The 14,678-nt window shown below is 38.4% G+C and overlaps 2 protein-coding genes across 2 annotated transcripts; one reads left to right on the forward strand and one right to left on the reverse strand.

The window, feature by feature from the left end:
• The first annotated feature begins 689 nt into the window (after positions 1-689).
• LOC104592054 (putative ABC transporter B family member 8) lies at positions 690-8,944 on the forward strand. The gene is made up of 10 exons (XM_088893858.1): positions 690-808; positions 886-1,195; positions 1,334-1,388; positions 1,489-1,667; positions 2,340-2,797; positions 2,917-3,457; positions 5,151-5,330; positions 5,521-6,813; positions 7,365-7,786; positions 8,372-8,944. Exons 2-10 carry the CDS (start codon positions 953-955, stop codon positions 8,721-8,723), a joined length of 3,723 nt encoding a protein of 1,240 aa, XP_088749984.1. The 5' UTR covers positions 690-808; positions 886-952; the 3' UTR covers positions 8,724-8,944.
• A 1,739-nt stretch (positions 8,945-10,683) lies between these two features.
• Positions 10,684-13,745, reverse strand: LOC104592055 (histidine-containing phosphotransfer protein 4-like). Its single transcript, XM_010251202.3, has 6 exons — positions 13,086-13,745; positions 12,346-12,476; positions 12,161-12,229; positions 11,551-11,622; positions 11,054-11,126; positions 10,684-10,953 (listed from the first exon to the last, which is right to left on the reverse strand). The coding sequence occupies exons 1-6, from the start codon at positions 13,134-13,136 to the stop codon at positions 10,906-10,908; spliced, it is 444 nt and encodes a 147-aa protein (XP_010249504.1). The 5' UTR covers positions 13,137-13,745; the 3' UTR covers positions 10,684-10,905.
• Between the last annotated feature and the right edge of the window lie 933 nt (positions 13,746-14,678).

Genomic DNA, 14,678 nt, shown 5'->3' on the forward strand with positions numbered 1-14,678 from the left:
TGTTATCTTTCAACAAGAGAAGTGTACAGTATACCTGAAAGAATAATCACTAATTAGATATCTTAACCTCCCTTAATTAATGTAAAGGCTTTCAAAATTTTCATTAAGGCCACTTTCTAGATCACTCCATCAGATCACGCCTAGGATTATTATTTTGGTATGGGGCCATTACAGCCCTTCTTGTGTGTTCGTGTGTGTTTATAAAATGGTCGACGAAATCTTTTCTTTTTTAATTATAACTACTTGTTACTTGGTATCATCCACTGGTTGAATGAATTTGAAATGGATGTACAACTAAATATTGAAAAATACCAAATGACAAATGCAGATAGAATGCTTTCAATTAAAAAAAAAAAAAAAACTTAAAAAGTATGGCATTCAAATTCAATACCTACAGAAAGGACATGTGATTAAAAGTAACTGTGTCACATTAAAAGCATTTCGAAAGCTATAAAAAAAAATAATAATAAAGAGAAAACGCGGAATTGCTTCAGCATACCAAACCAACCAAAAAGCAAAGAACGTAAAGTGAACAACAAAAGGACCAATAAGACACTAGTCATAGTCATCTTTATTGAAAATAATTGAAAAAGCTACTAATAGACAGACTTGTGCATGCTTTTGGAAGTACTGAGAGAATGAAAAGAACAACCACAACACCTAAAGAAATTCTATGCATCATAAGCCCACATATAATGCTCATGATGAATCGGGTAGTCTCGTGGAAGTAACACCTTTTGCACCTTCATATGTGGCTTGTGATGCTATTCTATATATATGTGTGTGTGTGCAGAGAGATCTCTTCCAAGTAATGATCACAAGTTCAGTCCATCTTCCCCTATACTCCGTTTTCTTCTCCTTCTGTAACTTGCTTGTTCTTTGCAGAAAATAAAGCATATCTACAGATTCACTGCAACACTGAACTCGGGAGGAAGAGGGTGAAAGAAAAGAGATGAGATCTTCCAAGGAGCCAGTGAAAGGAGAGATGGGAAGCAAAGATAGGAAATCTGTAGCTGTGATTTTCAGGTATGCCGATTGGGTTGATGTTGTACTGATGTTGTTGGGTACTGTTGGAGCAATCGGAGATGGGATGTCAACAAACTGCTTATTAGTCTTCGCCAGCCGTCTCATGAACAGCTTAGGATTTGGAGAGACACAAGAGAATCAAGGAAATTTCATGGGTGGTGTAGAAAAGGTTAGATATCAGAACCCCATTCAATTCCTTTCATCATCTGGTGTTCTTGTTGGTTTTCTCATCCCTTTGCTCTCTTTTTAATTAGCTATCTGCTGGTTTCCCTTCTTCCACACTAAAATTTTGGGTCCTTAATTACAGTGCAGTCTGTACTTTGTATACTTGGGCTTAGCAGTCATGATGGTGGCTTTTATGGGTAATTCCTGATACTAACATCTCTTGATCATGCATGATAACTTAAGTTGAGAATGAGAAATGGGACATAAACTGATTTTAGTGAAGAAGAATGTGTGCAGAAGGCTATTGCTGGAGCCGAACCAGTGAAAGGCAGGTACTGAGGATTCGTTACAAATATTTGGAAGCTGTTCTTAGACAGGAAGTTGGCTTCTTTGATTCACAAGAGGCAACTACTTCTGAGGTTATAAACAGTATATCCAACGATACTTCACTGATGCAAGAGCTTCTAAGTGAGAAGGTATTGATCATTTCAAAGTCAAACCATCATATCATCATTTAGCCCATCTATCATGTTCATGACATACCATACGGTTGCCTATACCATATATATATTCTGTGCTATATATATATATATATATATATATATATATATATATATATATATATATAGTAGTAGTAGTAGTAGTATAATATAAAGCGGAAAGAGCGCAGTTTCAGTCCGGTTGTTTGATTCTAATTAGACTTGGAAATCTGTGATCCCTTCCTACTTTTAATGGGTGGCCACTGACCAGACTACCGCCAGAGTGAATTTGAAACCAAACTTTCTTGGAAAGAATCAATGGGTACTCTGTATAGAGCATATAAATAATTCACCGCTAGCTTCCAACTTCTTAATATATAAGATTTATAATGCTAAAAGAAGCACATGGGTAAATAGGATGTATATTATAAAAACATAGTTTATACAATCTAGATCCCGAAAACTCTCCTAGACACCTCCCCATCCCCGAATGGCAGCCAAAGAAAAGTTGTTTGGTTGTTCACCACTATCTGTAAAACTGTTTTTCAAGTCTGCTCTAGATTCTTTCTTAATTTTATTAGGCGCTTTAGTTACTGGAAATTCTGCAACAAATTAACTGATCAACTTGTTATAATTTGTTTTCTGTTATTTATATATTTTTGGGTACAGGTGCCACTGTTTCTGATGCACATGTCTGTGTTCATCTCTGGACTTGCATTCTCGATGTACTTTTCATGGAGGCTTTCCCTGGTAGCCTTTCCTCTGGTTGCTCTTCTGATTATTCCTGGAATGATATACGGGAAGTACCTTCTCTACCTTTCCAAGAAATCCTACAAGGAATACGGCAAAGCAAATACCATCATAGAGCAGGCTCTAAGCTCCATTAAGACGGTTTATTCGTTCACCGCCGAGAGGAGAATTGTGGAGAGATATTCAGCAATATTGGATACAACAACAAAACTGGGAATCAAGCAGGGTATTGCCAAAGGGCTGGCGGTGGGAAGCACTGGGCTTTCATTTGCCATATGGGCTTTCCTTGCTTGGTATGGAAGCCGATTGGTCATGTACAAAGGAGAAAGTGGAGGACGCATTTGGGCTGCTGGGATTTCATTCGTCTTGGGTGGACTGTACGTAGTTAATTTTCTCTTCTGATCATATGATTGCTAATTAGATCTTTAGTTTATTTTACTAAATTAATTAATCTGATGTGGTTACTGGTTACCCTCCCCAAATGTAATGCGTGCAGGTCTCTGGGCATGGCTCTCCCAGAGCTGAAATACTTCACAGAAACTTCAGTGGCTGCAACTCGTATTTTCAGTCGGATTGATCGAATTCCGGCCATTGACGGAGAAGACAGGAAAGGTCTAGTATTAGAGCAAGTTCGTGGTGAATTCGAATTTGAATCCGTCAAATTCACATACCCATCTCGACCCGATACTGTTGTGCTTAAAGATTTCAGTCTCAAGGTTGAAGCAGGAAAGACTGTAGCTCTTGTAGGTGCCAGTGGGAGTGGAAAGTCGACCGCAATTGCATTACTGCAACGATTTTACGACGCCGACGACGGAGTAGTGAGGATCGATGGAGTGGATATTAAGACGTTGCAGTTAAAATGGATTAGGGGGAAAATGGGTCTTGTTAGTCAGGAACATGCCCTATTCGGGACATCCATAAAGGAGAATATCATGTTTGGAAAACCGGATGCCACCATGGATGAGATCATTGCTGCAACCATGGCTGCAAATGCTCACGACTTCATAAGACAGCTTCCTGAAGGCTATGAGACTAAGGTGGGTCCAGGTATCCGGGTCGTCTTTCATCTCTTGCTTATTTTGCCGTGCAACTACGGGGTGCTAATTAAATAGCTGGAAACCGGGTCGGGTCCAAGTAAAACCAAAACTCACCCCCTATATATACACGGTAAATTAGTTACATGGTGAGAGTAAAACAAAAAAAGCATTGAATATAAAAATAAAAGAAAAATATGATGAAGTTTGATTTGATAGAAACTTACAGAGAATTGAAAATTAGGGGAAAATTCATAACAGATAACAGATTTTGTAAAATTCTTTAAAAATTTTCCCTTAAATTTTCTATTTCTCTTTTATTTTATATCAAACCAAACACAGCCCAAGTGTTGTTAAAACCGAACAGATATGAAAATGGAAAGTTCACTGGATCATGGGTTGACCACTTTAACCAATATGGTCCGATTATTGAGTCCATATAACCATTAAAAACATCATTACCAAAAGAAGGAAAAAAACCACAAAAAACGATTTTTTTTTCTGAAATTTGAAAAATTTTCAGTCTAGAAAGATTATTAATTTAAGCTGGGGTTTAAAGCAAATTTTTTTATTATTAGGACTTTTGCCATTTCATTCCTTCGGAATAAAACAAATTTTCTTTCTGAAATTTGAAAACATTTTTTCCAAAAATTCAGCAGATAATATATCATATATCTTATATTTTAATATATAATATTTAATTGTCTTTATTCTACATGTGGACCATTTTTCATTATATTTTAAAACTCCTTGGTAGGTGTTTAATATTTTCTGCTTGCTTTTATAATATTGATAAAAAAATTCATCAGTTAGACTGCATTTGGCATTTCTTATTTTAAAGACTTATCTGATTTTTATGATTAAAATGCTCATATGAACACTAAATGTAAAAAAGAGATATATCCTTAAAATAAGGAATTAATGCCAAATGCAACCTTAATGTCTCTAGATTTTGTCCTACAACTCTAACTCCTTTTCTTTTTGCATCTAGAACTTTCGTTCTAAATTTCTGGTCTATTCTTTGACCTCAAATTTTCGTAACTTTATGATAAAGCCATGGAATTAATGTGAGATTATTTTATTTAAACAAAATAAAACCTTAAATTTCCGTACATAGTTTAGTTAAGTAAGAGAGAGATGTTTGCATTTTCTCTCCACCGTTAACATCAACTCAACTAAAGGTTTGGGCTGCCCATCAATAAAAAAAAAAAAAGAAGTTTGGGCTCCACCGGTTGTTGGTGGGCCCTCGCCGCGCCAGCTTTAAATCCCAGCCAAATGAACGAAGTGTCTAGTTATTATTTATATATTTAGTCTATTTTGAAGACTAACCCCAACCAAATGATTAGTTTTTTTTTTGTCGATAGATAATCCAAACCAAACCAAATGTTGATTGTGGATGCATTTGTCAACTTGTCTCCTTCTGGCCTGGCAAAAATGATGTTAATATCTTACAATATTGATCCACGTCATCACATACATCGATGATAAAGAGTGAGCAGTGATCCAGTGGGCAGTGTTTTACTCGATCATATATTGAAATGCTTCTCATTATATTATATGATCCTGGTTCGGTCGTGATGGAATGGGAAACCCGGAGTCATCGACCAGACCCGACCCGACCATATCCCCCTTCTACAAAGTTGTAACATACTAACATTCTAAATTAATTAATGTGTTAATTTGAGCTGTTGGACAGGTTGGTGAACGCGGAGCTCTTCTATCAGGGGGACAAAAACAACGGATCGCCATTGCTAGAGCCATCATCAAGAACCCGGCAATTCTCCTCCTTGACGAAGCTACGAGTGCCCTTGATTCAGAATCCGAGACACTGGTCCAAAATGCCCTTGATCAGGCCTCCATGGGAAGAACCACCCTGGTGAGACTCGAGACTCACTGCTGACTGCACTAGGAACTACTTAGGGCTCATATATATATATATATATATATATATATATTAAAAGTCAATATGATTAGATGATTTCAATTGTCTGATTAAGTTTGAACCGTATATTCAATCAGTATCTAATCTTTTTTATTCTCTGAAAAATAATCAATTTAACAATCAGGTGATTGCACACAAGTTCTCGACGGTGAAGAACGCAGACCAAATCGCAGTGGTCAATGGCGGTTCTATTATTGAAATTGGATCTCACAACGAGCTCATTAACAAAACAAACGGTCATTATGCAAGACTGGCAAAATTACAGAGGCAGTTCAGCTGTGACGATACTGAACAAACGTCAGAATTATGCCATATGTCTTCATCGGTTGCAAGAAGTAGTGCTGGCCGGTTGAGTATAAACAAGAGCCCCACTTCATTCATGTCACCGTTTCCTGTTGAGAATCCGTTGCCTGTGTCTTATCCCCCTCCATCTTTCACTCGGCTTCTGTTGTTGAATTCTCCTGAATGGAAGAACGGTGTCATGGGAAGCCTCTCTGCGATTATCTTCGGTGCAGTCCAACCCGTTTACGCCATAACCATCGGTGGCATGATCTCTGCCTTTTTCGTCCAGAGCCACGTAGAGATGCGCGCACGGATCCGAACATACTCCTTAGTCTTCTCCTCCCTTTCCCTCATCTCCATACTCATCAACCTCTCCCAACACTACAATTTCGCCTACATGGGTGAGCACCTCACCAGAAGAATTCGATTGAGAATGCTAGAGAAGATCTTAACATTCGAAACCGCATGGTTTGATGAAGAACACAACTCAAGTGGCGCCTTATGTTCCAGGCTGAGTAATGAAGCTTCCATGGTTAAATCATTAGTCGCGGATAGGTTGTCCCTTTTAGTGCAGACCTCTTCGGCCGTGATCATTGCCATGGTGATGGGTTTAGCAGTTGCTTGGAAGCTTGCACTAGTCATGATTGCCGTTCAACCGCTGACAATACTATGCTTCTATACAAGAAAAGTTCTACTCTCTAGCATTTCACTGAATTTCATAAAGGCGCAAAATCAGAGCACCCAGATCGCAGTGGAGGCCGTGTACAATCACAGGATCGTTACATCATTTGGAAGTTTAGGGAAGGTCCTTGAGCTCTTTGATGAAGCTCAAGAGGAGCCAAGGAAGGCAGCGAGGAAGAAATCGTGGCTAGCTGGGATAGGGATGGGTTCTGCACAATGCCTGACTTTCATGTCATGGGCTCTGGACTTCTGGTTTGGTGGGAAGTTGGTGGAATCAGGACAGATATCAGCTGGGGACGTCTTCAAGACCTTCTTCATATTGGTGAGCACTGGGAAGGTTATAGCTGACGCCGGGAGCATGACGTCCGACCTAGCCAAGGGCGCCACTGCAGTTGCATCGGTGTTCGAGGTGCTTGACAGACAATCCCTGATCCCGGGGTCTTACTCTTACCATGTAAGAACCAATTAAGAACCTTTCTCTCGGTTTTAATTAATTAATTAAACTCGATCCTTAATACTTGTTCATATGAGCATTAGCTAGCTAGCTGCAGTAGATGGCTGCCTTAGAGATGATTCAACCAATAATATAACACCCCATGTCAGCCATGTCAGCCATGCCATGCACGCGAAGGAGATTAATTGGATGACATGGAAAGTTATTATTGGTTGAAAAAGCCCCTAACACAGCTAAAGCGCTCAGATAATCCGAACTACACTTGGGCTAGCTAGTCTTGAAGCATTGTTCTTGGGCTAGTATATATAATATGGGCTTCCTGTACCAAGCTATGCAATTAATTGAGCAAGAATTTGGCTCATCATGCTGCAAGGGTTAGCAATCTGGGTGCCACAAATCAAAGTTGGGCTTTAGCTGGGGCTGTTATTTTCAGTCCATGTTGAAACCAACAGATCATATTGAATTCAGCCCATATAATGCATGTCCACATCTATGTCATGCATATATAATTAAATTGCACGTATTGATTGATGGAGTTGATTTTGAATCAGGGGCCGGGAAACGGTACCTGCAGTGGCAGGAAGTTGGACAAGGTAAGTGGTTGGATAGAGATGAAGAAGGTTGATTTTGCATACCCAAGTCGACCGGGATGTCTAGTGTTACGCCAATTCAGCCTAGAGGTGAAGGCCGGCAAGAGCATCGGCCTAGTCGGAAAAAGCGGGTGCGGCAAATCAACAGTGATAGGATTAATTCAGAGGTTCTATGATGCAGAGAGAGGGACGGTGAAGGTGGATGGGACGGACATAAGGGAACTTGAAGTTGGGTGGTACAGAGGCCACACCGCACTTGTGAGCCAAGAGCCAGTCATATATTCCGGCAGCATACGTGACAACATCGTCTTTGGAAAGCTAGAAGCCTCCGAGAGCGAGGTGGTCGAGGCTGCCAAGGCTTCTAATGCACACGATTTCATCTCGTAAGTATTGATCGATCGATCATGTATATCATCCATCAGATTTCCTTAATTACCATGAGGCGACCCAGCGGCATCACATTATAAATTATAGTCAGGCAGTGGTGATGATCCATGAAGTTAGAAGTGGATGAATTCTTATGCATAAATGCACCTTAGTAGTTAGTACCTTACCTTATTAAAAAAGGCTTTGTTTGGACCACTTACTTTAGATTCGGGCCGGCCACTACTAGGGGGCTAAGGGGGGAGGGAAAATGAATTCTGCCCCACACTGAATTCTAAATGATTAGCCCGCCCTAGGGCGTGCTGCATGCAAATGGATTATTGGATATCCAATACCAATAGCTAGGAATTGAATCTTATCCACAAATATTGGAAATTGGATCAATTCAGATATTGGGCCATTACTAATAAAATGCTGCATGCATGCTTAGATAGATTTGGGTTGTGCTAGCAATATAATCGGAGATTGGTAAGTAAGTGCTGATGATCAATGTGATAACTAAGTTAATTAGTTGGCGAAACCAGAAGAATATATATATATATATATGCATGATATGTGATATCATAAAATTTGCATGTGAATAGGGCGCTAAAAGATGGGTACGAGACAGAATGCGGGGAACGTGGAGTGCAACTATCAGGGGGGCAGAAGCAGAGAATCGCAATAGCAAGAGCAATCATAAGGAATCCGACGATACTGTTACTGGATGAAGCTACTAGCGCCCTCGACGTTCAGTCGGAACAAGTTGTGCAGGAGGCATTGGATAGGATCATGGTGGGGAGGACCACCATTGTAGTGGCCCATCGCCTCAATACCATCAAGAAGCTGGACTCCATTGCTTTTGTTGCAGATGGAAAGGTGGTAGAGCGAGGAACTTATGCACACCTCAAGAGCAAGCAAGGTGCTTTCTACAACCTTGCTACCCTTCAAACATAAGTCATCTATATCTATATCTATCTATATATATATATGCACTTGTCACTTGTGTGTGATCGACTACTTGTTAATTTGTCACTCCTAGCTACCTCTTAACTAATTAATTAATACGCAGGAGGAAAGAAAGGAGTAGTAATTAAACTGATCTAGTGGCCGGCCGCCATGTAATGTAAATTGCCGCCTCATGTTATATATATCATATCATATCATCTTAAATGAAATTAGTATTGTAAATTGGAGTGATCAACTTGTGAATTCATATATAGCCTAATTAATTAAACCCGGCAATGGCCTACATATATAAATTAAATGGGTCAATCTCCTAATTACCTAAATTAACTTGGGTGCAGCTCAAGAGTCAGGATCTAGTAGTAGAAACTAGAAATTAAGAGAGACCCAATAACAACAATTATTAAACGTAGGATTGGGCTTGAGTTTACTTAGGCCACAGAGGTAAGGGGGCCTAGGGAAGAGATGGGGCTTAATTTGATACTGCAACGGACCAACCCGGCCCTTGTGTACAAAATTCAAATGAAGTGTGAAAGACGGTGATTGTTAGAGTAGAGCAGACCCATGAGAATAGATAGATTAATAGAATATGGGCTACATCATATGCATCAGTCACATCCTGTCTTATTTGAAGGGTGAGAAAGCGAATAATGGCGCGGGAGTTTGTTGCTGGTGTGACTTCAACTGGGGGTGTTGGAACTTGGCGATGTATCTGGCAGGGTTTAAGGGTTTTACGTACGTGACCTGCTATTTATATTATATACGCTTGATGCTTGAAGGAGAGTGAAGAAGCTAAGAGTGGAGTGGTCCCAGGTGTAAACGTGGTGGAGCTCTAAAGCTAAGCGTGAAAAGAAGGATTCAAGTGGGCGGGCTTTGTAAAAGTGAGGGGATAAGAAGGTTGGCGATGACATGCACCCATCTTACAAGTCCTATGAAAGGATTCTACATCTCTCTCTCTCTCTATATATATAAAGAGGACATCGGTCATCACTCATCGGTAAGGGTGTCAATGGACTGGTTTTGGATTGGATCCCGTCTAGTCCAAAATTAATTTGGACGGATTAGATGAATCAATAAGACATATTAAATTGGACCAATCCAGTCCAAAATATTTATTAGACTGGATTAGACCTGATTCTTTCATAACAAATTTATATTGGATTGGGTTGGATTAAGTCAATATCTGATCCATTGATATAAGATAAGAATATATGTATTAATGGACTGGGTTTGGATTAAAATCAATCTAAATCAAAATGAGTTTGAAGAAATTAAATGGTACAGACATTGAATTAGACCACTCCAAATTGGTCCAAAACATTCATTGAATTGGATTGGACCTGGTTCATTTATAATGAATTCACATTGGACTGGATCGAATTGGACCAAATCCAGTCCAATTGACACCCTTGATCAGAATGATGAAGATAAGGTAGTAGTGATTAAGATGGTTAAAAGGTCATGCACCCACCATTTCAGGGGATGCGTGGCTGGATGCAAACCAACAGACGCCTCTATCTTCCTTTTTCAAAGAGTTGTGTTGAATCCGCCGGTACATTATTCTTACAGTACTGGATTAAGAATATTTCTAATCAGGCTTTGAATGGTACAAGTGAATCCATCATTTCGTTCGGTTACAGTTACGCCACGTAGTGGTCTTGGTGGACCAAAAGGCATCTCTCTCACACACACATGTACACCTCGTAACAAGAAGCAATTCTAACGATAGACTAAACGGAGTTACAGTGTTTCCGCTTAGCAATTTTCATTCGTTCTTTATTAAATTGGTGTAGGTCATCCGAAGTTAGATTCTGGTTAGCACAACTCAACCCGTTGCCAGTATTATGTACGTTGCAAGAGCGTATTAGGCGAAGCATTTGGTGAATGTAGATGGTTGGAATGGGGCTCTCTCAAAACCTCAACTTGAAAAACTAGAGAGAGAGGGAGAGAGTTATTCAAACAAACATCTTATATTGATTCATGAAAGCAACAACAAAGAAATCGAACATTGAGCCTTACTACACTAATGGCACCTAATTAAAACATAGAGATGTATTACTAAAACCCTCATTTTTACTTTAGAGTGAACTTGGATGCAAATGCAGTTGGGGTTCATGGAACACATTTCACCAGACTGCATTATGGTTTGTACTTGTCTCGTCAATCGTTATCCTCAGTTGGGGCGACTCGCTGTCTCAGCCGGTCCAGCTTGTCTCGCCAACTTGAATATCAAACACATACACAGAGAGTGAAATTGTCTTTATTGGGTATTAATTGAATAAACAAAACACAAATAAAAACCACTAGGAAGTTATGATTACCTGAAAGTATGTCTCAAGTTTCTTTCTCAAAGTTGTATATTCTTTCTTAAGTTGTTGATAAGTCCTTAAGCATCTGCACAAAAAAAAAAAAAAAGGCGGGCCCACCAAGAAAAGATTATAAGTTGGAGGAAGGAATCTCTTGTTATCTCTCTATGTCTATATCTATCCATCCATCTTCTTTTTCCTATCGTGAGGTGAGGGGGGACCTTATAATGTTTGGATAATATGCTAGCTAATTGGAATGAGAAAAAATAAGTCGTTGTTATGCCAAACATTGACCAACAGTCTACGGAATACCTTTTCTGAATTTCTAATTAAACAACTCAATATTCTATATATATATATATAGTCCCAGATTATTTATCAAGGAGCTTGAACCCAATAAGAACCTATTCAATTTCAGACGTCTAACTGTATCTTCATTTCACCAATAACATGCATGTTTTATGAAACTTGAGAAATAGAAAGAAGAAGAAGAAGAAGAAGAAGAAGAAGACCCTTCAGCATTTCCTGCCTTGCAGAACTCCCTGAACTGTGTAGCCTCGCTCTTTACCTTTTTAGCTCCAATGCTGCCAACAAATGACCTTCCGTTAGTGTCTTTTTATTATTAAAAGTAGGTGAAAAGAAAACAGTACTAAATCTTCGCAGGGCAAATTACTAAGACAAATGGCAATAATTAAAATTCCGCCTCTCTATAAATGCAAGCTAAATTGAAGACAATGACAACAACCCGGTTCTCTAACGTCATTAGGCCCATATATATATCCAACAACTCACTCTGTCAACTATATATCATCTCACAATTAACTTAAAAAGAAAGGTATATGCCATCTCACCAAAATTATGAAAGAAAAAGGCATATACCACGTTTCTTTAATTTGTACATCAATTTAAAGGAAATTTACTACATAGTTTCGTCAATTTCCAAGTATTCACTTTTTAGACCCAATTTGAATTTCCTTTTTTATGAAAAGACCAAAATAAACCTCTTTTCTTATATTAATTACTTTGAAAATGGCATAGAGTGAATCAGTGCAGCGAGAGTACGTACGTAGTAATTAATTTCTCCGGTATTATAATGAAGATCAATTATCTTTTTAATTGTACCTTGAACTACTACCCTTGAACTGGTGCATGTAGGTGTCCAGCTTATCGAAATCAAGAGGGCTCTTCTCCCTGCATAGACAAATGTAGCTCCTTATTATTATTATTATTATTTTTATTTTTTATAATCATTATTATTAGAAAGCAATGAGGTAAGAATATATATGTTTCTACTTTAGATTGCTCACATTGCCTGCTCTATGTTGAGTATTAATCTTGCTGAGTCCCTATAAAACAATGTCACGATTTCCTCCACAAAATTAGGATTAACATCATCCTGCAAATCCTCCAGCTGAATAAATTGCTCATCAAGGTATCCCTGAAACAACCAAAACATTTTTATTTTTGGTATTTCTTTTTCAGTTGAGAGGACAAAAAAACACTTTAATCCAGTAAAAACAAGAAATTCTATAAAACAACAAAGAAGGATATAATATATGATATATATGCCTATGTATGTATATATAAAAAGCATAAAGAACATTTTCTGTTTCTTTCTTTTTCCTGCTAGCCGGTGTCTAAAAGTGATAAGATATCTTAGGGATAGAAAGAGATATGCATGCATATGTATATATGTATGTATCCGAGAACAATCGATATATACTGATTGTCTGGCTCTCATACAATATCAAGTTGTATAATCCATTCCATTCAATGAACAATTAAATTAAGCATTGCAACTTGCATGCTAGAACGATATCCAAGGCAACCTCATCCTACTTAAAGAAAACCAGATATGCTATTTTCTAATGCAAATTAAGCTACCAACACAATTTGAGTACGTTGCCTCATTTTGATATTCCTTGACTACAGATGTACATGCATGCATATAAATTTCTTACCCAAATTTAATAAAAAAGATACAAAACTACCTATTCTGGAAATTAAATGGGCTTTCATTTCCTGAGGAGAAGAAGCAGAACAAGACCTGATCAAAGAGGGACCTTCTCATGTAGGCAACCTGACGTTTCAAATCCATCCTTATATGTGAAAGAAACGGTAGAACAGAGACAAGGGTTTGAAGCAATGGACAAGAAATAATGGAGGTAATAGATAGAGATACAAAATCCTCCTACAATAAGCTAGATAGGGAATAGAAGCTTGGGTGGGAATGAATACAGATCTACCCATGGCAGAGTATATATAGCAGAGGAGGGCAGAGATCTAGAGAGAGATGGCACAAGGATGAAGGAACACATTCTCTGGTGAAAAGGAAGTATGTATATGCACGCCTTGCTGTAAGATATGTGAACAATGGATTTCCATTTTGATCCCCATCAGAAAATAAATGTTTGTATTTGATCCACGTCAAGAGAAAAAATATCAGATACTTAGCTTTTTTCAGGCCCCGAATTAAATAATTAAATAAAATAGAATAAATGCATGCATTTGAAAAATATCAGATATTTTAGCTTTATGAAGACCATGAGATGAAATGCACGTGGATTCCAAAATCCAAAACGTTTCTCTTCGTTAGGAACGTTTCCACCGTTTGGGGCGCTTTATTCACTCCATCCCCTGGAATTGAATTTCTAGAATCTTTTAAAGTTTAAACCCAGCTACCCCGGCCGGCTGCCCATTGACATGTGACGATAATACATAAATAATAACAATAATATGAGGCTCTAATTATAGACCCGGCCTGATCGGTGAACCAGTGAATTTCGGGACCTGAAAAACATGAAACAATGTCGTCCCTAGCTTGTTGAATATCATATTCATATCCATAATCCAGCCTATTGACAAATTCAACTCCAATGATGTTTTATTATTATTATTATTATTATTATTATTATAATAAAATGTCAAATCTATATTCATATTAATTGTAGAAAAAAGTTTTCAAAATGTGTAGATGGGCCCAAAAGTGAAAGTAATGATGTTTTAGGAAATGGACTCAATTGGGTTAGAGATTCGCTAGCCGGAGTCGGAGGTGGAGGGGATTCAGCAGCAAAGTTTGAACCGTTGGGGCACTGAATGGCCAATATTCCAGACTAGCGGCTGAGATTGGGCTTCAGGGAATCCTCTATCATATCGCTTGACATTGGATGGTATGAATTCCGTCCTTCGGGTTGCTTTTATAAACTACGCTGTTTGTGTTATGGTGGCAAGAGGCTCCTTTTGAAAAAATATAAAAAAATAAAAAACAGACAAACTTGGAACACGTTTTGTTCTACTGTCCTGTAGTTAAGCCAATCTGGTTTGGTTTCACTCTGTTTGCAATATGGAGTGTGATTTGAGTAAAAGTGTAGCACAGTGGCTGATTGAATGGTTGGAAAATGGATCAACCCCAACCCCAATAGGAGAGACATGTCCTATTGAGTGGGAGTTGTATCGATGTAGTTCATCTGGTGGCATCGGAATTTGAACATCAACCTTTTAATTTTGCACTCTATATATTTGCATTTGTATTCTTTCCAAACATAGCCTTATAAGAACACAAGTCCATATCAACTGTGCTTCAATCGAGCCAAAGATTGTATGTTCCATTGGCTGAACGGGAGCTTCCAGCACATGTTTC

Source organism: Nelumbo nucifera, chromosome 8 (assembly GCF_055504915.1).
Source record: "Nelumbo nucifera cultivar China Antique chromosome 8, China Antique-T2T, whole genome shotgun sequence".
NCBI classification, from domain to species: domain Eukaryota; kingdom Viridiplantae; phylum Streptophyta; class Magnoliopsida; order Proteales; family Nelumbonaceae; genus Nelumbo; species Nelumbo nucifera.

Coding starts and splice junctions, on each gene's coding strand:
- LOC104592055 (XM_010251202.3), bottom strand. CDS start 13,136: ATGGATTTGAAACGTCAGGTTGCCTACATGAGAAGGTCCCTCTTTGAT. Junction 12,230..12,345: donor CTCAACATAGAGCAGGCAAT/GTGAGCAATCTA, acceptor TTGTCTATGCAG/GGAGAAGAGCCCTCTTGATT. Junction 11,127..11,550: donor AAGGCAGGAAATGCTGAAGG/GTCTTCTTCTTC, acceptor TTTTTTGTGCAG/ATGCTTAAGGACTTATCAAC.
- LOC104592054 (XM_088893858.1), top strand. CDS start 953: ATGAGATCTTCCAAGGAGCCAGTGAAAGGAGAGATGGGAAGCAAAGAT. Junction 5,331..5,520: donor CCATGGGAAGAACCACCCTG/GTGAGACTCGAG, acceptor TTTAACAATCAG/GTGATTGCACACAAGTTCTC. Junction 6,814..7,364: donor CGGGGTCTTACTCTTACCAT/GTAAGAACCAAT, acceptor ATTTTGAATCAG/GGGCCGGGAAACGGTACCTG.